At 49.3% G+C, this 20,935-nt stretch overlaps 1 protein-coding gene and 1 long non-coding RNA gene across 4 annotated transcripts in view; both read left to right on the top strand.

Annotated features, from left to right (window-relative positions):
* The window catches only part of LOC110366236 (uncharacterized), an 82,114-nt gene extending 75,353 nt beyond the window's left edge, over nt 1-6,761 (top strand). Inside the window, exons 5-6 of one of the 2 annotated variants that reach the window (XR_010471598.1) lie at nt 3,095-3,225; nt 3,443-6,761. This is a non-coding gene — a long non-coding RNA (uncharacterized LOC110366236). Of the gene's footprint in view, nt 1-3,094 lie in introns of both variants that reach the window. The other variant, XR_010471597.1, reaches the window with a different exon arrangement.
* Nucleotides 6,762-9,872: 3,111 nt separating this feature from the next.
* PKDCC (protein kinase domain containing, cytoplasmic) overlaps nt 9,873-20,935 on the top strand; it is a 40,682-nt gene continuing 29,619 nt past the window's right edge. The window contains exon 1 of one of the 2 annotated variants that reach the window (XM_065058320.1): nt 9,873-12,902. In XM_065058320.1, the coding sequence (XP_064914392.1) occupies nt 12,234-12,902 (669 nt within the window). In that variant the 5' untranslated portion in view covers nt 9,873-12,233. The remainder of the gene's footprint in view (nt 12,903-20,935) is intronic. The other variant, XM_005512514.4, reaches the window with a different exon arrangement.

Below are 20,935 nucleotides of genomic sequence, written 5' to 3'. Positions count from 1 at the left end.
GAACCTGCACTGTGTGTTTAAACTACAGCAGGCTGGAATACTATATGCCTGAAGGCAACATTTTTAAGTTCAAAGGTAAACATTTGGGTTTTTATAGAGAAAATTAGTTGTACAGCATATTTGATTTAGTATACCGCTACCTAGTCCAACTTGTAATTGAAATGTATTAAAAAAATAACTCAACTTCCACTGACGGTATGCAGTTTCCTAGAGAGCCGCATGCTTGCTAGTAAACATCAGTCCTCTGGGCCAGGTCTAGAAGACAGAGGTCAGAACTTCTATAACTTAATATTTTTCAAGGCACCCTAAAGACTTCCTCTTACCTCCCCATGTAAATTGTTTACAGCCTGCTCCAAAGAGGAACTCCCTTGCAGGACTTTGACCATGCTTGTAAACTGATAAAAAACCTCTCCCTGGAAACTTCCCCTGGTGAACCTCACCATAATATTTTATTGTCTTCGATCCTAAGTGTATACACAGGGATCCTCTCTGGTAAAACCAGAGGCAATAAATAATGCTGAGCAAGGAGAGGTCTATACATTGAACCTTATTAAGGAGTGATGGTGACATTTTGTAGTTCTAGCTGTTGGATTAAAGGGGTAAAGGGAGTTTCCTAATGCTGCTTCAAACTCCAGCACACACTGACCTGCAAAGCTGTCACATAGCATTGGCATGCAATTTTGGACATTTTAGCATGGCCTCTAAGATTTTATTTCTTAGAATTGTGGGGCTTTTTTTTGTTAAAGTAAACTTTTTAAAAAGGAGGAAAACCTATGCTGCACAATGAGGTATTGAGAACCATGTGTTCCATGGTACAGAAAGATATGTTATGATTCTTATCTTTGTGAGACTGTGAAAAAATAGTTCTTTGTCCTCAAACTCATTAAAAAGTTATTTAATAAAGAACTTGAAACCATTATCAATATTTACAAAAGAAATGCTTGAGAGCTGAGTTATGTGTTTTGAAATTCACAGAAGGCTCAGTGCATTGAAGCAACAATATATGTGATAGGAAGTATAGCTGACATTTTCCAAATATAAAAACCAGATGATGGAAGGTTTAATTTCTATGAATTGGAGCAGTAGCTGAGAGCCCACTAATCTCTCAGGAGTATTTTCAGCCCATTGGGGTGCTCAAAGAATATAGAATTCGCAGCATTTCTGGAAAAGCAGTTAAGATAATGTGATTTTGCTAGATTCAAAGGTTGCTCCAGTCTTTGACCTACATTTGAGGACTAAAACAGTTTTTAAGGTGTTTGGGGTTGGTTTGTTTTTCTTTTGTTTGTTTCTTTCCCAAATAACAGCTTTTTTTTTTTTTTTTTTTTAATTCTCAGGAAAAATAGAGCCAAATCACCACAAAATATTTTATGAATAATAAAGGGCTTTTTTACACAAGTATACAGTTTTTCTACTGGCAAAGCAATGCTGCTGACTTTATTGGCTGGTATCTACTCTGCTTTAGAGAAAGGTGGGAATAAAAAGCCCCCTGCAAAGTGTAACCACATTCGCCTGAGAGCACTTCCGTAAGGCATCTGCAAAATGCTGTGAGAAAAACACCTCCACATAGAGATGTAGCCATTAACCACATCCCTAGGCACCTGAAACCTTCAGAACCTGAAAAATCCTCGGAAATCCTTTCAACCTGTAACCCAGAGGTGCCCAAACCCCCTGGGCAGGTCAGTCTCCAGTAGCCAAGGCTGCAAGCCCCCAGGTAAAGCCTGACTCTGTGGCCACCCTGGGGCTCAGCCGGCCTGCTGGGCATCTCCCCGGGCTCTCTGAGTCCCTGCATTTATTTTCCTAAGGCTGACGTCAGCAGACTGGCCTTTAAATCCACCTTTTGTGTTGTTAGGAGATAAACCTGCCCCAACTGCTGGAAATGTGTGTGCTGTGTGTCTCTGCTTCTTCTGTTCATCATTTAACCAGGGAATGATTCTCAATTCTCTTACACAGCAGCTGATAAAAGACAAACAAACAAAAACGACCAACCAAACAAAAAAAAACCCCAACAGATTACAGAATAATTTCTGTTAAAGTTTTTAATACACAGCCTATCATGAGTAGTCATGATGGAGGGAATCCCACCTTGTACTATCTTGTCAGAGTACCCCAGTAAGAGGTGAGGGACAAGGGACAAACTCTGACCAGACAATACCAGGATTCAGGTGTGTTGGTCTCCTGGATGGCAGGACAATCCTAACCACCAGGTTATACCATGAGGTAGCAGTACAGAGCCTCAGTCTCTCATTTTCCACAGGAACCACCTGCTCAGGGGTGGCTGCCCTGACTCAGGCAGGCAGAGAGGCATCTCCTTTTGGCCATAAGCTATGCACCTACCGCTATATTGCACTCTATACTTGCTGACAAGCTTAAGTAGCTCTTTTCTTGGCCTGGTGGTTGTCCTGATCCCCATCCGCAGGCAGTTCTCCCTCTTGGCTCCTCTAGTGCAAAACGTGAAGATAAAAATCCTATGAGTGACACAACTCTATGAAGCTGGCTGTTGCAATGCCAAGGTGCCTCTTCTACATTTATAGCCCCAAGAACCTTGGTCTAGTCTTATACCAATGACACTCAAAAGTAAGAGATCAGTACTGAAGAATGTCAGGATTGGAATCACAACCAAAAATGCCAAGCACTATGTTATACAGTCGTAACAGCTGCAGCCCAGGGCATGAGCCCTGCCCAGGCAGAGCGGCATCCTATTGCCCATGTACTTACCATTACTGCAGGCATATTTATCTCTGAAAATTCTCATCTGCGGTCTACACACACAAATATTCAGTCACCAAAAGTGGTTACATGGGATGTTCATCCACATGATGTGTGAAAACTGTGAACTGTTTCAGAGTGCAGATCCTGAAGTGCTTTTAAACACTGTCTTTAGCAGGAAGTTGCGTTTTTATACATGCTGCAGCGTTGATGTTGTGTTTTTTCACCATGAGTTTACTTCACTGCTCGTGCTGTTCAGACTATACATTTCCTACACTATAGCAACAGTTGATTCAAAAATATTCAGGCAAAAGACAAAAAAAAGGTCACCTATTTTACTTTTCATTTTTAATGGCACTCCAAGGACTTTAAATCTATATGTTAGCAGGCTTGAAAATGGTCTAACTGGAATGAAGAGATGGCAACAGAGCCACCGAACAGATGCAGTGACCAGTGTCACAGCAGAAGGTGAGAGCCTGACCACCAAGTGCATCAGTATTCCCGGAAGTTTCCGACTTGGTGAGTATTCGATCAATATACTAAGGCTGAGCTTCGAGCAGTAGTTGGATGAGATCTAATCCATACATCTGGAAGCAGTCTGTGTATCACAGAGAATACGTGCAGAGGGGGCTGTGCTCATATTTGTCCCATGTGTTTGCTTTTATTTGATTTTGTATCTGGGTGGGAAAGGGAGAGAGGAAATTCTCTGACATTTTCACATGCCTTTTTTTTTAAGTGACTCTGAGAAACAATTCAAACATCTTGTCTATTCAAATGAAAAGCTGTAAAGTGACCTGACATCTTTTGTGGATGCAGTCTTGGGTAGGAAGTACCACATTCCCATCTCTAAGAACCGCTACTGTGATTATCTTGCCAGCATCTTTGGCGGTAGAAACCAAAGGTGCAGGAATAAATTACAGATCCAGAGTTTCCTCTTTGCCATGTCTTTGTGAACTGGTAGACAAGCAAGAAATTGTCTTCTGAGTGCAAAATACTCTGCTCCTAATACTTTCCATTACTCTCTGCTGCTGGAACAACTAAGATTCAGAAAACATCCTTCTGTGCCTCTCCCGTCTGGCTGTTGTATTTCTATCCTGATTTTAATACAAAATCGTTCGGGCCCTCTAAAAAGCTACTACTGCTGCAAGGGATTTTATGGCCTGGAAAAATATCTGCATCGCCATCTTCTACAACAACGTATAAAAGCTCACAGCTCCTGAAGCTCTTCGAGACTATGGAAACAGAAGAATTAGAATAAAAACACTGGTGGTGATTAATTATGCCTGGATTAACAAAATGCCAGCCTTTGCTAATTGTTCTGGGAGCCATGAGGAAAGGAATCAGCATTGCCCTGCTGGAAGTGGCTCGGTCGCTGCAGCCCTCAAAAGCCCGGAGGAAGAAGAGGAGGAGGCGGAGGAAGCCAGGGCTGAGAAAGTGCCATTTTCTCTGCTGGCAGCCACTCCCAGGGAAATGCCAGGGCTCTGCCTCAGCAGTTTGAAGTCGCATACTTGAGTTTTAGACTTTTTTGCTTTAATGCTGCAGCTGCCCAGCGCCACGGGTTGTCTGAGACTCCAACCTATCCTGATTCCTCAGAACAAGATCCAAAAGCTTTTCTTTGGATGGTACTCATGGAGAAAGTGATGGTGCTAATGGTAAAATATAGCAATTTTAAATCATCAACCCCAAGCCATTCAGTAACCTTCCCATTCGCACGACTGTGTGCTATGCTTATGTAGTATCATACTTAATTGCAAATGTTACCGTGGTGTTGCCTGAACATTTCGCTTCCCATAATAACTCAGTGAGCCATGGCAAGAGAGAATTGTGCCCCAGGCTCAGCAGAAAATACAGCATATACCCCCATGCTGCAAAACAGCTCTTTTCCAACCTGATCCTTGGCAGAACCCCTGGTTACACGTGGTTCGACCCCATGCTGCTGAAGCTGTTCTTTCACTTCTGAGTACACTCTCATCTGATGTCAATTCATAAAGCTCCACAAATTACGCCTATTCACACTTGGAACCCACTACTCCTGTGTTGAAGTACTAAGTTATTGTTTATTAGCTGAATGGATATTAGGTGCACGTGTGTACGGTTTTTCATTTCAGATGAAGGAAAAAAAAAAGTAAAAGTAAGAATCCAAAGAGTGCCCATAAGCCATGAAGAGCTTGGATTGAATGACAAACACGGGGACAAGGCAAGGTGGTGTGATTTGCTGAGAGGAGGGAGCCCTGGGTTGTCTCCTGGGTGCTGCAGAGTCAGAGAGAAGTAATTTCCCACTTGCACTTGGATGTGGCAATTGCCACCCGGGGTGTGACTCCATTCCATTCCCTTTGGGAACAGAGCCCTCTGTGAGCAGCTCCGGCACCCCACCTACTACTCTGGGGTCCCGATGCTGGGGACACAGGGCATTTCCAGTGTAATATAAATCATCAGATGAAAGAGGGGATTTAAATCCAATTTCTTTTGTGGTTGGTACTTCAAAATACTTTATAAGTCATATCAAGAGGATTTTTAAAAATCTTTCTTTATGAGTTGCTTTCTTTTCCAGAATAGTATCCTTGGAAATGACCCACTGGTTAAAAACAAAGCAATAATAAATCCCTGTGAAAAACAGTGACTTGAATTTCCATGAATGTCATTACCTTCACCAGCCTGCACTGTGTTTGTGTGGCCCAGCGGAGAAGATGGAACAGTTGAACAGACGACTGGCAGCATTGAGATTATACAAAGAGACCATCAAACGTCATCCAGACTGCTGCTAAGTACGTTTGTCTGCATATCATGCTCAAGCAAAACACTTGCAACGTGAATTCAGGTCTGTGCCAGGTCACGATGCTACAGTCCAGAGCCACACGATCCAGCAAGACAGAGCCACAATGCAAGAGCGAAATCAGTAGGAAGAAAAAGCCCCAGAGGAAACAACTCACCCCAACACTCAGTGACAGTATGTTCAGGCAGCTGCCTGTGTTTTTACCCCATTACACGCTAGATGATGTGACTATTATTTGCATATAGATATTTGCACCCCAGCTGTGCTGGCAGATTTTGTTTTTCCAGGTGCCAGGCAGCACTTAGACTAAGTGGACTTGAGGCTTGCTGCCATGTCACTCTCATCAGACCAAACACATTATTTTTTAAATGCCTGTGAGAGGTGACCTAGAGCCTTTGGCATGTCCTCAGGGAAGCATCAGCCATGGTAACTCAGAGCAGCTTTTTTAAATCATTACTGGAGGGGACTGTGAGGCTTTTATTCACAAACTAGTAGGGTTTGCCATATGGGAGCTCAGTCTTTCATCCTGGCATAATGAACTAGGGGACCTGGGCAGCAACTGGAAGAGTGAAAAAATACTTGAGATGCTTGGAAACATCTGTCTGTCCTCAGTTTTCTTACCCTTACCTTTGTAGAGATGTGGGACAGGCCTACGTGCCAGGAGGCATAGAAGCACTGCTGTAGGTTTTGAAGGTACTTTCCAAGCTGCCCTCATACTTCTGCACATGGTCCTGCCATTTTATTAAATTCTTCTGAAGTTGCTCCTGACCTAAACTAAGTATTTTCCTATCGACATCAACTTTTGCCACTTCACTATTCACCCCCAGGTTATTAATAAAGCATTAAACAATATTGGTCTGAGTCCTGCTCTCTAGGGCACCTCATTATTAATCTCTTTCCCTAGCAGAATTGGCCATTTATTCATACTAATTTATAACCAGATTTTAATCCATGACAGGACTTTACCTTTCACTTTATGGTTACCAAGTTTCCTTAACAATTTTTTGTGTGGGTGTTTATCAAAAGGTTTGTGAATGTCCAAATAAATTATATCCTCTGGTTGTTCTTTACCCACTATTTTATTAACTCTCAAAAGTGTATAAAGTCTGACTGGCAAGATTTATTCTTATAGCAGCTAGGTTACTTTTTTCTTTGCTTGAGACTTGATATCTCCCTGCAGATTGTAAAATATTTTGAGCAGTGACCCTCTGAATCTTGTGGCTTGAGGCACTACCAGATATGTTGTCAATGTTTAATTAAAAATAAAAGCGAATGTAATATACCGCTGACTTTCTTAACTACTTCCTTGTAATGATGTTAAGCTAATAATGTAAAATTTCCATGAGCTCGCCTGTCTGTGTAAATATTTACAGGGTCTTTATCACTGCAGTACCAGATTTCCACATGCACTAATGGAGTTATCCTTCCAACACCTCTCTGATATAGGGAAGCTTTAATCCCAACTGCCTGAAAAATCAGGGCACACTGACATCTGGCACATAAAACCCAAACTGCTGTGCTTTGAGAATACAAGTTAGGAGATAAAACACCTTCTCCCAGTTACAGATACTGTATTCACACACACACACAAAGGCAAGAATCATCACAATTCACAAATGTATTAAAAAAGGCACAGTGCCCCAGTGTTTCTTCCCAAGCTCTCTAAACCCCAAAGTTCATTTTTCCCTTTGGAAAAATGCAGAGCACCGCAGGTAGAGTTCAAACTTTTTCCTTTTTTGCAGACTGTGCTTGCTGATTTTTGCTGGCTGTGCTAGTGACCATTTGTTTTGGACTCACACCACACATCCAGTGTTTCATTATGCATTTTTGTTTCAGCCTGAACTAATACAATTGGCTGCATCTCAGCTTGTTTCAAATATACAAGGGAGTGGGTTTCCTGAGAGAAAAGGAAGAAACAACATCAAAAAGAGATCTTGTTTAAAGTAAAAAGCACTACAAAGATTTTGCCATGTAAGAAGACTTAGAAAAGGCTACAAAATATACATGTGCAAAGGCCCACCACTGGCCTCATGTCCCTGAGGAAAGAGAAGCTTTCCATCCTGCCCAGAATGCTGACAAGACCTTGGCACAGCAAGGAATGATGGAGAGGCTGGACACGGAGGAGCTCTCACTGAAAAGCCATGCAGAACATGGACTTGCATTTTCAAGGGACTTCTGGCCTCACAGCTGAGGTTGAGCTTTCCAAAAAAAGCTCCCCAGCCATATAAGCAGCCAGAAAAAGTGGCCAGGAATTCAAAAGGTTATGAAGTCCTTTCAAAAAAATATTAACTCCTAAGTGTCAAAGGGGAGTGATTTGAGTGCAGAGTACTTCTGGAAGAACAAACTTCCCCAGCAGAAGCTCTGAAGGATTCCAGCGCCCACAAACATGTTTCCAGTTGTGGTTTTTGAGTGAGATCTTGAAGATACCCATGCTTGAAAATGTGGGACTTCTTTTTTGAGGCCTGTAGTCAAAATTCCTTGAGACAAACATTGGGACTTGCTTGAAGATGCCTGTTTGTGGGTGTAAAAACAGGGATAGTTGAGCTGAGCTTGGCAAATTTCATTTGCTTCATAGATGAAGGATGCCCATGCAGTCAGACTGGGAGCACAGAGGGGAACAGAAGCACAGGTGTTTGAGATTGCTCCTGACTGGTTTTGAATGCAGACTCCCAAATCGATCTTTCCCTTTGCCCACTCCTGAAAAACACAAGCTCTACCTCCAGGACAGCCATGACTCCTGCAGCAACAAAATTATTTCCCCAAGGAGCAGTCAATATATTGCCACGATCTTAATCTTATTTAGCATGGTAGCATGGTTTTAATTTTTCCCTGTTTGATCCCTCAGCTTTAGGAATATTGATAGAAATAGGGACTGTGAAGATCAAATAACGAGCAGCCTGTTGCATATAAAAAAAAATACCCTTCAGTCCTCACTCTCTCTGCGGTGATTCAGCTTTTCCAACTGCGCTGCCGAGATAAAAGGCTCGCATGTGAGCAAAAGTGTTAGCAAGGTCTGTAATGCTTTCAGCGCACCGTCTTGCAAAAGAGCCTTGGCTGTGGGAGCAGATACCGTCTACTCCTAAATCTCCTTCAGTGCCGGGGAAGCCAGGGATGCGGGTGGGGATGCAGAAAAGGCTTTTTGCCTCGTTTTTCATGCCTACACGGACTGTTGTTGTTCGCCACAGCTTGCTGTTGACTTCAGTCGTTTGCTTTGCTCACGCACCCGTGCTGGTTTTGCTCTCAGGGTGGTTTAAGGAGCCTGGCATCCCCTCCTCGCCCAGCCGGGCAGGGCAAAGCAAGCCGGCCGGGCAAAGCCGGCCCGGGCAAAGCTGGGCTGGGCAAAGCCGGGCTGCCTGCCTGCCTCGCCCCGGCACCGCTGTCCTAATCGGTGGCAGGCCCCGGGCGAGGGGTAATTAGAAACATGGAAGGGGCTTTCTGCCTTTTGAAATCTGTCTCTCAACATCAAAGCGCTCCGTGCAAGTCGTCCTCCAGAGGTCGGCTCCCATATCTAAATGAGTGATGTATTTCAAGGTATCTGTCGGGATGGATATAATGAAGAAAACCGGCTTTGAGATGGGGGATGATGTGAAAAACAGGTGGCCCGCTTTAATGGGTTGCAGAGCATCTGTTTTGCAGTCCGATTGTGTTCCAGTAAACTGCGCAACACGGCGCGCAACCTCCGCGGACGCGCAGCCCCGCCCGAAGTGGGGCGTTTCTGTGAGGAGGCCAAGGGGAGGGCAGAAAAGTGGCTCTGCTCTCCGGCCCTTTGGGTTGCTCTTCTTAAATCACTGTCTCCTCACAGTGGCAAGCAAAGCCTGACCTGCCCCGCCCCCAGACCCTCTCCTTTCCGTCCTGCAAGAAGAGCGGCCAGTGCCTCCAGGTCGGGGAGACGTACATGTCCCAAAGCATCCAGGGGGTGCAGGTGCCGTGCGAGGACCGTGGCAACGTAAGCTTCCTCCTCTCTCAGCGCTGACACTGCCGAGGGCCTTCGGCAGCTCCCCCGGGGATGGCTGCATCACCCGGGATACGCTCCGTTTCCCTGGCGGGCACGGCCCCTCGCAGCAGCCGGTTCCCTCCTCCAAGACGCTGTTGGTCTCGGGTCGCCCCCGGTTTGGCCTGTAAAAAATATTCCGCTGAGATCACACCGCTTGCTGGTAGCGTTTCCAGCGCCTCCTCCTTTCTCGGCTTGCACAACCGCTCCGACTTTATTCTGACTCTATCTGTGCAGTAATAGAAAGTGTTGGCTAGCATCAACCAAGCCATAAATCCAGCCGAGCGTGCACGCTTCAAGTGCTCACGGGCAAATCGCTGTGATTTCCCCAGAGGGCGCGCAGGATGACGGGCTGCGCGCCTGCTGAGCGCCGGATGCGCTTAGCTGGGGAGGTGCGCACTGGTGAACCCCTCCGCGGTGGCTTGACCTGCAATGTGCGAGTCAAGATGACTGACCGGATATTATTGCACTGTGTCCCCTCGGGAGCCTTCTGCTCTGCCGTGGGGAGCTCCGGTACATTCAGATCTCCCAAACCTACCGCGGGAATGCAACCCGAGCCTCCCCTCGCCTGCGGGAGTGGGGGGAATTCCGCTCAAACCAGGGAAGGCTGCAGGTGTCCCAACAGCTTTGGAAACGCGTTATGAACCCGCTTACTTTGCAAAACATTATCCCGGCCTGCAACCCTCCCTCCTCTACACACGTGAGAAGCCACTGACCGCAGCAGGAACAGGGGCTGGCATGGCCGAAAGGTGAAACGCTGATCCCGCTACGTAAGAATGGAAACGATTGTGGGGGAGAGAAGACCTCAAATCTTCCCCAAACGCAAACAACAAAAAAACACACGCCCCCCCAAATAATCAAAACAACGCCAGAAAAAAAAACAAACCAAACCAAACCAAAACAAAAAAACCCCACACCAATCACCCGGGATACAGCAAGCATAAACACCCGGCTGCTCAACACCCACAGCAAGCTTCTCTCCCGCCCCCGCCCGTGGTATCCCACAGCGGCGGGGAGGGCAGGTGGCACCGCCCCGGCGGGCGGAGCGAGGCCCGCCGGGTGGTGCGGAGGAGCCGCGGGGCAACGCGCAGTGGGGCTGCGAGGCGTGCGACGTCACGCTGCGCCGCGCCTGGGAGGCTTCTGTCCCGCCGTGCACAGTCGTTGTCGTCGCCCCTCCAACCTCCCCGCCCGCCCCGTGTTATTTTTATTTGGATTGGTGATTACGCGCCCTCCCGTTATTTTTATGTGGTGGTTAGTGCCGGGCTCCGGGAGTCCCGCTGGGATGAGGCGCCCCGTCCGGCGTTCCCGGGGCTCTGCCCGCCCCGTGTGCTGTGCCGCGGGTGGACCGTGCTGGCGGTGACTGCGGAGGGCTTTCGGGAGGCAGCGACAGAAAGGCAAACTGCGGGTAGAGAGAGACGGTGGATTCCTCACATCTTCTCCAGAGGCCGCCTCCGCCCGCCTCCTCCCGCCGCTGCCTCCCGTCCCCGAGCGCTTCCCGCGATCCGGCGGCCGGCAGCGGGCGGGGGCTGGGGACTGTGCCTCCCCGAGCTGCGCTTTCTGTCGGCGCTGGAAGAAACGCTGGTGGTCACAAGACGCTGGCTTCTGGAAGCCGTTGCTTTTTTTTTCCGTTTTTTTTTTTTTTTTTTTTCGGTGTGTCCGATGTGTATTACCTAAATGGTTCGATCCTTTCCCTTATGGGAAATGATTTCCCCCTTCCATTGTGGTGAACTTTGCCTCGCTTGACTCTTTACGGCTTTTCTCTTGTTGATGGTCTTTCCTTTGTGGAAGTTTGGCGGGCTGATTGTATTTGTTAATTAGTTGCTAACAGCATCGTAATGTGGGCTTGATGGATAACCATGTCATTAGCACTCACCCCTGCAATTCACATTTCCAACAGGGCAGGGGCTACCCCATGCCGAGACCGTGATTTGTGGCTGTAGTCTCGTGTGCGTGCCACGCACCCCAAGCCCCTCTCTCCGCTCCCTTACCCAGCATCTATCCGCACCAGCGCTGTGCCAAAAGGCATCGGATACCATCAGACACCACCCCCCTTGCCGTGGATATGTGGGTGCTTGTGCCCTCCCCCGCCGCTTCCAGGGTCGGGGACAGGACATCCCGCACAAACCGCTGCCACTGTGACTTTCAACGCGCGGCGCGGACAAGCGTGGGAAGAACCACAGCCGTGAAGCTCCCGCCTCACCCGGCAGCAGCGCCCGTGGCCCTCCCTGCCCGACAGCCCCCGGCGGCGGCGCCCCCAGCGCCGGGGCTGTGGCGGCCGTCGGGGGGGGTCCGCCCGCCCGTCCGCTCCGCCCCATTCCTACCCGCTCCGCCCCGCGCCTTCCCCGCCGGGGGGCTCGGCCGAGACTGGGAGATGTAGTCCTGGCTCCCGGGCTCGCCGGCGGCCGGTGGGGCTTCCGCGGGGGACTACGTTTCCCAGGCCCCCCTGCTGCTCGGCCGGGCAGCGGGAAGGGCCGGGCTGTCAATCACGGCGCGTCGGCGGGGGTAGCGAGCCGGGGATCCCCCCCGCCCTCCTCCGCGTCCCGCTAATAATAAGTGCTCCAGAGCCTTAAAAGCAGGGAGGCAAGTGTCATGCGGGCGCGCCGTAAGGGGCTGAGCTCCGGCTGAGCGCCCGGGTCCGCTCTGCCGCCGGAGAAAAATAAAGGGGGGGGAAAGGAAAAAAAAACGAGAAAAAGCCTCGTAGCTGGTTCCCGGGGCGAGAGAAGAGGAGCTCGAAAGGCTGGACAAGCCGGCAGCGAAGTGGCGATGAGACGCAGGAAGACGGCGGTGGCGGCCGGCTGCTGCCTTGCCTTCCTCCTAGGCACCCTGCTCAACGTCCTCTTCATCCCCGGCTCCGAGCACCCGCCGCCGCCGCCCCGCGACGGGGTCCCCCCATCCACGCCCGGCGCCCGCCTCTACCCGCCGGAGGAGGAGGGCGGCGGCGGCGGCCGAGCCGCCCTGGCGCGGCAGATCCGTGAGCGCTACGAAGAGGTGCTGCGCTACCGGCAGCACCGGGCTGTGGCGGCGGCGGCGGCGGCGGGGCGGCGGCCACTGCGGCCGCGGGAGCGGCGCCTGATGGACCTGGCGCCGCCGCGCACCTCGGCGGAGCAGCCGGGGCCGCGGGGCCGAGCGCTGGGGCCGCGGGCCGGCGCCTCGGCCGAGCTCTCGCTGGAGCCGCCGCTGCTGGGCTGCCGCGACATCCGCAATGTCAGCGGCGTGCAGTACTTGGGCTCGGGGTACACCAAGGCGGTGTACAAGGCGGTCCTCAACCGCACGCTGGCCGTGGCGCTGAAGGCGGTGGATTTCGGCGGGCACGACATCGCCCACTGCGTGCGGCAGTTCTCCGCTCTGGGGGACTGCTACCGCCTGGCAGCCTACAAGATCGTCAAGGAGATGATCCTGCTGCAGCGGCTGCGCCACGCCAACGTCCTGCAGGTACGTGGATCCGTGGATCTCGCAAGAGGCGGGTGGGTCGCGTTGTTTTTTTTCGCCGCTTTCTTGGCCCCGCTGCGGGCAACCTGTTGGTGTTACCGCCGCTGTCCCGAGCGTGAGCGGGCTGGGGCCGTGCCGCGGAGCCCCGAGAGGTTTTTCCCCCTTCTCAGTGGGGAGCCGCAGCCCTGTGGAGAGGCGCGGTGGGAGGCGGTGGTGCTGACATCGAGGTCCCTGCGGGCACGGTGGCTCCTCATCTCCTCTCCTCATCCCGGGTCCGCGGGGAAGGCTGGAGGCGCGTTGATGGGCGCTTTCCGCCGGCGTCCGCGCAACATCAGCGGTGCTCACCCCCCGCCGACAAGTGCTTCGCCCCAGCGGGGTGCGCCGGACCCGGGGCCAGGGCCGGGGAAAGGTGCGGGGTGCGGCTCATTCCCTTGCCGCCCGGTGCGGGGCTGAGCTCACCGGCGTCCTCCCGCCATGGCCGGCCTGGCAGCTGCTTATTCATTGCTCTTCCTCGTAGACAAAATTAATTCTGAGGTGAGGGAGGGGGCTGAGGAAGAGCTTGGAGATTCAAAAGCATTCCCCAAGTGTAAGGAAATAAACGCCGTCTTGAATGCAAGCGCTGCTTGCTCCGGGCACCCCTGGAGAAAAGGAGGCAGAGGGGGCACCCCTGGCAGCGTCTGCGGTGGCTGTCGGCGGGCGCAGCCTCCGAGACGGCGCCGTGCTGGGCACAGGCAGCCCTGGCACACGGATCAGCCCACGGAGGAACCAACTGGGACGGGCCGAGTGTTAGTCTTGTTAGTCAGCGCGCCGATACCGCGGCACTTGCCAGAAGGGCTGCATAGTAGGACTGTTACACATCAGCATGAATCTCAACGGGTCCATTTGGATGTAAATGCTGGTATGGAAATTCCTATTGCGTTTCGCATAGCATGAGCGTTGCAGTAGAATAAAAAATGAACGTTAGACCAGACGGTCTCACAGTAGGTGCTTTTTGAACTGAATCGAGTAAGGGAGTTTTGTGTTTCTGCAGCAGCAGCAGCAGGAGTACCAGCTCCCCCACGAGAACTTCAGATCCCAATGATCAAAGCTCTCCAGTTTCATATACTGTTCAAAGAAAGGGTAGTCATGATTTATCCATCACAAGAAAATAGATATTAAAATTCCTTCCTTCCCTCCTTCCTTCCCTCCTTCCTTCCCTCCTTCCTTCCCTCCTTCCTTCCCTCCTTCCTTCCCTCCTTCCTTCCCTCCTTCCTTCCCTCCTTCCTTCCCTCCTTCCTTCCCTCCTTCCTTCCCTCCTTCCTTCCCTCCTTCCTTCCCTCCTTCCTTACCTCCTTCCTTACCTCCTTCCTTCCCCTGTGGTGCCAGGTCCAACTATAATACATAAGGAGAACAACATCTACCAAGTTACAAAGAGCTGTGCTCCTGGTAAGGATGTTACTTGCTTCTCGGTTGTTGTGATGAATTATTGTTGGGAAACTCACGCTTGGGTGCAGCCATCGTTACTGATTGAGTTGACAGCAGGAAATACACCCTACAGTTGTAAATGTGAAGGGTATTTTTTTTTTCCCTGAGATTGCTTTTCTTACTCAGTGGAAACAAACTGGCCAGGTCGAGGTTGGAGTGTGTGTTTTTAAAGTTGCGGGTCATTTTGGTAGGCACTAGTGTTTCTTCCCCATGTTACTTGTGTGTAGATGGCTGCTCTGGAGAGATTGATTTGTGAATAGCTCATCCTCTAACAAACTGGAAGGAGGTTGCGTTGTCTGTGAAGGGCCCCCAGCAGCCGCCACGGTGTTTCTGTGTGTGTGGGCAGTGTGCTGGCAGCGTGGGCTGCGCTGACGAAGCTGCCTGGAGCACCACTCCGTCTGCAGCAAACCTTGGAGGATCCGCAGTAATTCACTCCTTTTTGAGATGTCAAGTGGACTCGGGAGGGGGAAGCAAAGGCAAGATGTGGGGTATCCCTTGGTGGAGGAGAGCCGGGGAGCCGAGGCTGGAGCAGTGGGAGGATGAGCAGGCGCTTCCACGAGTGCTGGGAAGAGAAACACAGCCAGACTCTGTGCTGGGAAAATGCTCTCACAGGCAAAAATCCCGCATGTTAATTAAGGCTTCATATTTACATGCCACCCCACTTAAAAATAGATTACACTTAAATCAGAAACATGTTTTCAGTTTTGTTCTGATTTTGTCTTCGTGTTTTCTTTTGTCTCCCCTTGGTCTACATCAGCCTCTGGCAGAGCCACCTGGCTGAGATTAGAAGAGCCCTGAGCCCCTGTACATCACTGACCTTTTTGTTTAACATATTTCATTCCAGGGACACACAAGGCAAGCTTACTGTGGTGCAAGGGATAAACGTTTGATAAGACACTACCTTGAAAGGAGACTAATAAAAATCGACCTGTCAGGCTTTAGGTACAGTTGGGACAGCCATATGGGCCAGGAATATGTGGCTGGTGTCATGCTGGAGTCATAATACTGGTGCAGAAAATGGGCACCAGCAACCAATGTGAAATGTATTGCTTATGTTTCTGTCAAAATCTCAAAGGAGACAGGATCTACTGACCTCAAGAATGATTTTTAGCTTGCTTTCAGTGGAACCTGGCCCAGGGCTTAGAAGTCATTGCCCAGGGGTTGCAGCCGAGAAAGAGGAAATCAGTTCAAAATCATTCCCTCTCTCCCTGCTTTTGACAGGCGCTTCAGGTCTTGTCAGAGCAGTAGGACCCATATTGCCTACAGAGGCCACGGGCACCACACAACATTGACAGAGCCAGCAAAGGCCGGGAGCTTTTCTGACTTTCCTCCTTACCTCGTTTTTGGTCCTTACCTCCCCCCGGTGGCTCCCGGCATATCCAAATACGAGCCGGCTGCTATAAATAGCTGGAAGGACATGCCACCCTCCTGGCAGCCTGGCGTGCTGGGGGAGGGCAGGGCTGGTGGGCAGGCTGCAGCAACCTCGGGGCGGGAAGGGGGCAGCCGGGAGAGTTTTGGGCAGGGAGGCGAGCGATGCTTTTCCCTCCGCGCCGCCACCTGCCAGCGCCTCGGGCTGCCACCCCGGCTGGGGCCGGCGGGATCCCCGCAGCCGCCCGTCCGGGGCTGGAGGAGAATCGGGGCTCCGTGAGGCAAGCGGGAGGTCTTTGTCCGTCTGCCCACGCCGCGAGGCGGGGGAAAGCGGCCGCGGCACCCGGCGACCCATCCACGCACGCCGGAGGGCCGCCGTGGACAGGGGAGCGGCGGCGACAGCCGCCCTCCCCTGGGCTGCCTTGTCCTCCAGAGCAGCCCCGGCCCCGGTCAGGGGCTATCCGGGGTGAACGCGTTCATGAGTTTCTTTTGCTGGAAATAAAGTTCCTTGTAGGCTCAGTCCTAGGAAGGGGGGTTTTCCTGTAAATCTCTGGCAGCTGACAGCCTGAAGTGTAGTTTGTAAGATAACAGGCTTGTTCTTTACTGTCTCAGCAGTTCCCATTCTGGCCTGTCTCTTGTCAAAATCAGCCTTTTTTTTTTTTTTGTTAGCCATCCTTTTAAAATACTTGTTTATTGTACAATATATGATAGAGAGGAAAAGAGCTCTTTCCAGAAGGTACCACTGTATTCAGACAACATGTTGACATATCCACTGTGCCCTCTGCCTGGGGAAGGAGCCAGATGTGTCAGCTCTGGCAGATGTGGCAAATCAAGTCTATCAAAAGAAACGTGGAAAACCGACAAGAGGGACAGTGGTTTTGCATTAGCCAGGGCTGTGGCGGAGTCAGCTTGCCCTCCTATTTTTATTGCCATCTGCTGCCTATCACTTGCATGCCTGCTGGAGTGCCAGTGCTGGGCCGTCGCCTCCTTTGCCCCCCTAGTCTGGGGCAACCTCCCAGCCCTGCAGCCGCTTGCCGCGGCTCCCGGGGCCACTGAGAAGTGCAGGTGCAGACTGCGGTGGAAATATATTTGCTCTGGAGTGGGAAGGAGAGGGGTAGTTCATTAAAGTTGATTTTATAATGAAGGGCACTGGGGAAGAGAGGGGGAACTGGGTCACTGATTTATTGTAACAGAGGATTTAGCGGCCCGCTAATTACTTTGCAGTCGCTCTGTGTCAAATGCGGTGCCTGATCTTTTCCTTTCTCTCCGTGCTGCGGTTTCTTTTCTTGTAAAGTTCAAATGGTGCTGTCTGAATCCCGGCTTTCCGTGCATTTCAGCGGGGAAGATGATTTAGTGTGCTTTAATTCCTCCCTGCCAGTCTTTGAGGAAGAAAACAAAATCAAACCATTTGCAGCTCATTTCAAACAATGAACGCGATTGTAAAGACACAAAGGCAATGTTTGATTTACTGTAATAATGTAATTATAGCCCTGGAGTATCAGAATTAAGAGTGTTGCCATTCATGGGCATAAGCCGTTCTTTGGAGGAATTCTTTCTTTGCATTGCTGAAGCTGAAGGGAAAGGACGGAATGTTTGAAACTGCAGATGTTTTGAAAAGTGTATGCTTATTTCTGTGACAGCTGTTTATCAGCACTTCCAGTGTGAGTTCACAATGATTCATTTAAGAAGGAGCTACTGCTTTCTTAAAAACAAACACAAAAACTCGAGGAAAAGGATTGGCTTTGTCTGAAGCCAGTGGAAGACACCAGCTGCTAATAGAACCAGTGGTTTGCTGACTGCCCAGATAAGGCCGTTTCATTTGGCTTATTAAGCTTTAGTGTAAAGTTAAAACATGCAGATGAAATATTGGGATGGCATCAACACTCAAAAAGTCACCATCCAAGTTATGAAGTCAAAGCAGTTTATGTATGAATTGGTTCAGTTAGCACTAGTATATTTTTTATTGATTTGTTTTAAATATTCTCACTGTAGTCATGACTGTTTATCACTTAGAAAATGCATTGAATAAAAAATAGTACCGAAAATAATACAACACTTGCTGTGACAAGTTCAGTAGACTCAAGATGTGCTAGCCGGTCACGGTATTTTTAAATAAGATTTTATTTTCTTTACATGTGATAATTAACAGACATTTTACCCTGATGGTTTCCCTATACATATGAATAGCCAGCAGGGTAGGGCAGTTTAATTTTAATGTGAGAATTAAAATAATAAAGCTTTGTAATGCAGTTTGTTTATTCTGAGTGGAAGCAGACAGTCTTTCCAAGTCTGAAGAAAGTCAATATACAATTAATTTCCAGTGCAAATACATTTGCATAGCTAGTGTATGGACTCTTGAAGGTCTGGTTCTTCCCCATCCTTCTTGCATGAATCCACTGTTGTTTTCACTGGAAGGAGGGGGGAAGGGCTGGATCAAGCCATGGTGGAATCAGCTACTCAGGGACCTCTTCCCTGTTGCCAGTGGGCAGACATTGAATCCCCTTTGTGGTGGCAATGGTGCAGGATTCCCAGCAATAGGCTTTGATCTGCAGTTGGCTGGAGTTTGACCATGACAACTTGGGGAACTGCTGTCCTGAGAAGAGTGCTGCGATTGCTGATACCAGCTGGTGGATGACTACGTGGAGAACTTGTCGTTTGGAATTTTGGACGGGGCAGACGAGGTTCACAGCTCTTGAGAGCAAATATTTCTAAACCAAACATCTAATGAGAATTAGCCTTCTGGGCTGGGGCTGTCTGGGGTCTGACCATGCACTCCACATGCAGTCATCTGTGGGGGATTGCTGCAAGTAGGAGGGTCCTTTTAGACTGATTTCTTTTTTTTTTTTTTTTTTTCTAATGCTTTTCTGAAGTAGCTCAGTTGATTTGCTCTTGGAACAGGTTGACAAGAGATGAATGAGACCACCACACACGGTGCAAGACCGGGCTGACACTGTCTGTTCAACTGGTGTTATGATCAGAGGAACTTCAGGTCCTAGGCAGATGAGCCTGCCATATCCTGGTGAGGTAGCAGGAGAGGTTTGAGCTGCTCGCTCGCCACCTCGTTCCTCTGGTAAAACGGCCAGCTTGGGGAGCAGAGATGGAGCTATGACTTTTTCCCAGTCACTCCACTTCACTGCTTGGCATTCCTGTAGATGCACCTTGTGGAGATGAAGCTTTTAAGTCACTTGTGCATCCTTCGAAATTGTTAGTGGTGGTCGATACAGGGTGTCAGCACTGGACATTAATGTGGGTGGAGAGAAAAAAGCAGGCAGTGCCACCTACTGATGGGTCGGTGGAGACAGCTTGCTGCTGCTAAGGGATGTCCCCACAGCCTCAAGGAGGTCGGGGTGGAGTGGAGAAGGGCAGAGAGAGCAGACAGATGCGGTTTGGCAAGGGAAGAAGAATTACACAAAGTGCTTCTTTATTGCGAGACTGCTTCCCCAAAGGCCCAGATGTTATCCCGCACTTGCAAGAGTGAAGAAAAGATCTGTTAACAGGAACTCCAGAGCTGCTGGAAGCACAGAGCTGATACAATTGCAAACCAACTCTAACTGTTCATGTAATGGAAGGTGAGCTGTATGTCTTGATGCTAAAGTTGGAAAATAACGGGTTTTCCCATTGAATTGTGTGGGATGGCAGAGGGTGTTCAACTTGCAAAACTGTTGGCAGGAACATTCCATAAGGCATGTACCATCACATAAGTTTAAAAGGGCTGTATCGTCCATCCTTGTGCAAGCAGAATTCATAAAACTAATCCAAATAATTTGTTGAATGATTTTTATGATTGCTTCTCAGTTTTATGTGCCATGTAAATAATTCCAGAAGACTCTGGTTTGAATTTCTGCATCCTTTATGGCAACTAATGACTTACGAACTCTTCCAGTTTCCGTCAGGGGAGCCCAGCAACGCTCCTTCTATGCAGCAGCTTGGGAGGGATCATTGGTCACCATGGGATGCTGTGGGTATGGTCATGTTCTCCCTTGCTGCTTGCCTTTTTTCATAGGAGCGACAATGAGTGAACAAGGCCACTTCACCCTGTGAATATCCTGGCTTGGAAATTAGTTATGACCAGAGCAGGATTGCAAGGGAAAGCGTGTGTGTTTTCGAGCTTCTCTTTTACTCCTCACCTGCTCCCCAACTGTGGGGTAGTTAGGTAAACCTCTTCTCCCTAGTATGCAGTGATAGGACACATGGGAATGGTTCAAAGCTGTGCCAGGAAAGGTTTAGCCTGTATATTAGGAAGTATTTCTTTACTGAGAGGGTGGTCAGACACTGGAAAAGGCTTCCTAGAGAAGTGGTTGATGCCACAAGCCCATCAGTGTTTAAGAGGCATTTGGACGATGCCCTTAATAACATGCTTTAACTTGGTCAGCCCTGAACTGGTCAAGCAGTTGGACCAGATGGTCATTGTAGGTCCCTTCTAACTGAAATATATTCTGTTCTTTCTATTGTGTCCTGTAGGGCTGTGGTGGTTAGCCAAGGAGATGACCTGTGGAAGGGCACACCAGGGCTGGCTCCTCTGGCCTTCTGCTCGCCACGCAGACACAAAGAGCATTGGTAGACTCAGATGTGAGCTAGCCTGCTTGTAGAAATGTTGTGGCCATGGTTTATGAAATGTCTGTGTCAGATATACAAGCTTGGGTTTTTAAAGGTCTTTTTCATTGATTTTTATGCCAACACAGTCATCTGACGGTCCAGATTGGTGCCCTGTGCATGTAACTGCCATAACAATTTTTCATTTCTGTGATGGCCATGAAAAACTTGACAAGAACTAGTTCTCACAGGCACTCTGCTAATACTAATATTGACTCTGGACTAATTTTAAAGGAGTTGTTATTTTTGTCACACTCAGCTGAACCTCTCATTCTAGGTAGTAGACACGAAACACGGATGTTTTATATTGTTTAAGGTGAAATTTGGAACAACGTAGTTTGGAAAGAGTTGCTTTTTTACTAGGACTATGTAGCTGCTGGTAGACTCCAAGCTTATTTTGAAGGTCACCATGATAAAGTGCACAGTGATACGGCTGGAGTACCTAAGAAAGCAGAATTATACAGGTGGGCCTAATGAATTCAAGTCAAGCTTTTCCAAACATACTATGCAGAGAGGTTATATGATAGTTTTGTAGTGCAGAATCACGTTATAATGAAGGGTTAATCTGGCGGTGCAGTGGAACTGGATGCAGTGGCTGTGGATGGAGGTCA

This window comes from Columba livia, chromosome 3, assembly GCF_036013475.1.
Source record: "Columba livia isolate bColLiv1 breed racing homer chromosome 3, bColLiv1.pat.W.v2, whole genome shotgun sequence".
Lineage (NCBI taxonomy): Eukaryota > Metazoa > Chordata > Aves > Columbiformes > Columbidae > Columba > Columba livia.
This window is presented reverse-complemented; position numbering and strand designations above follow the sequence as displayed.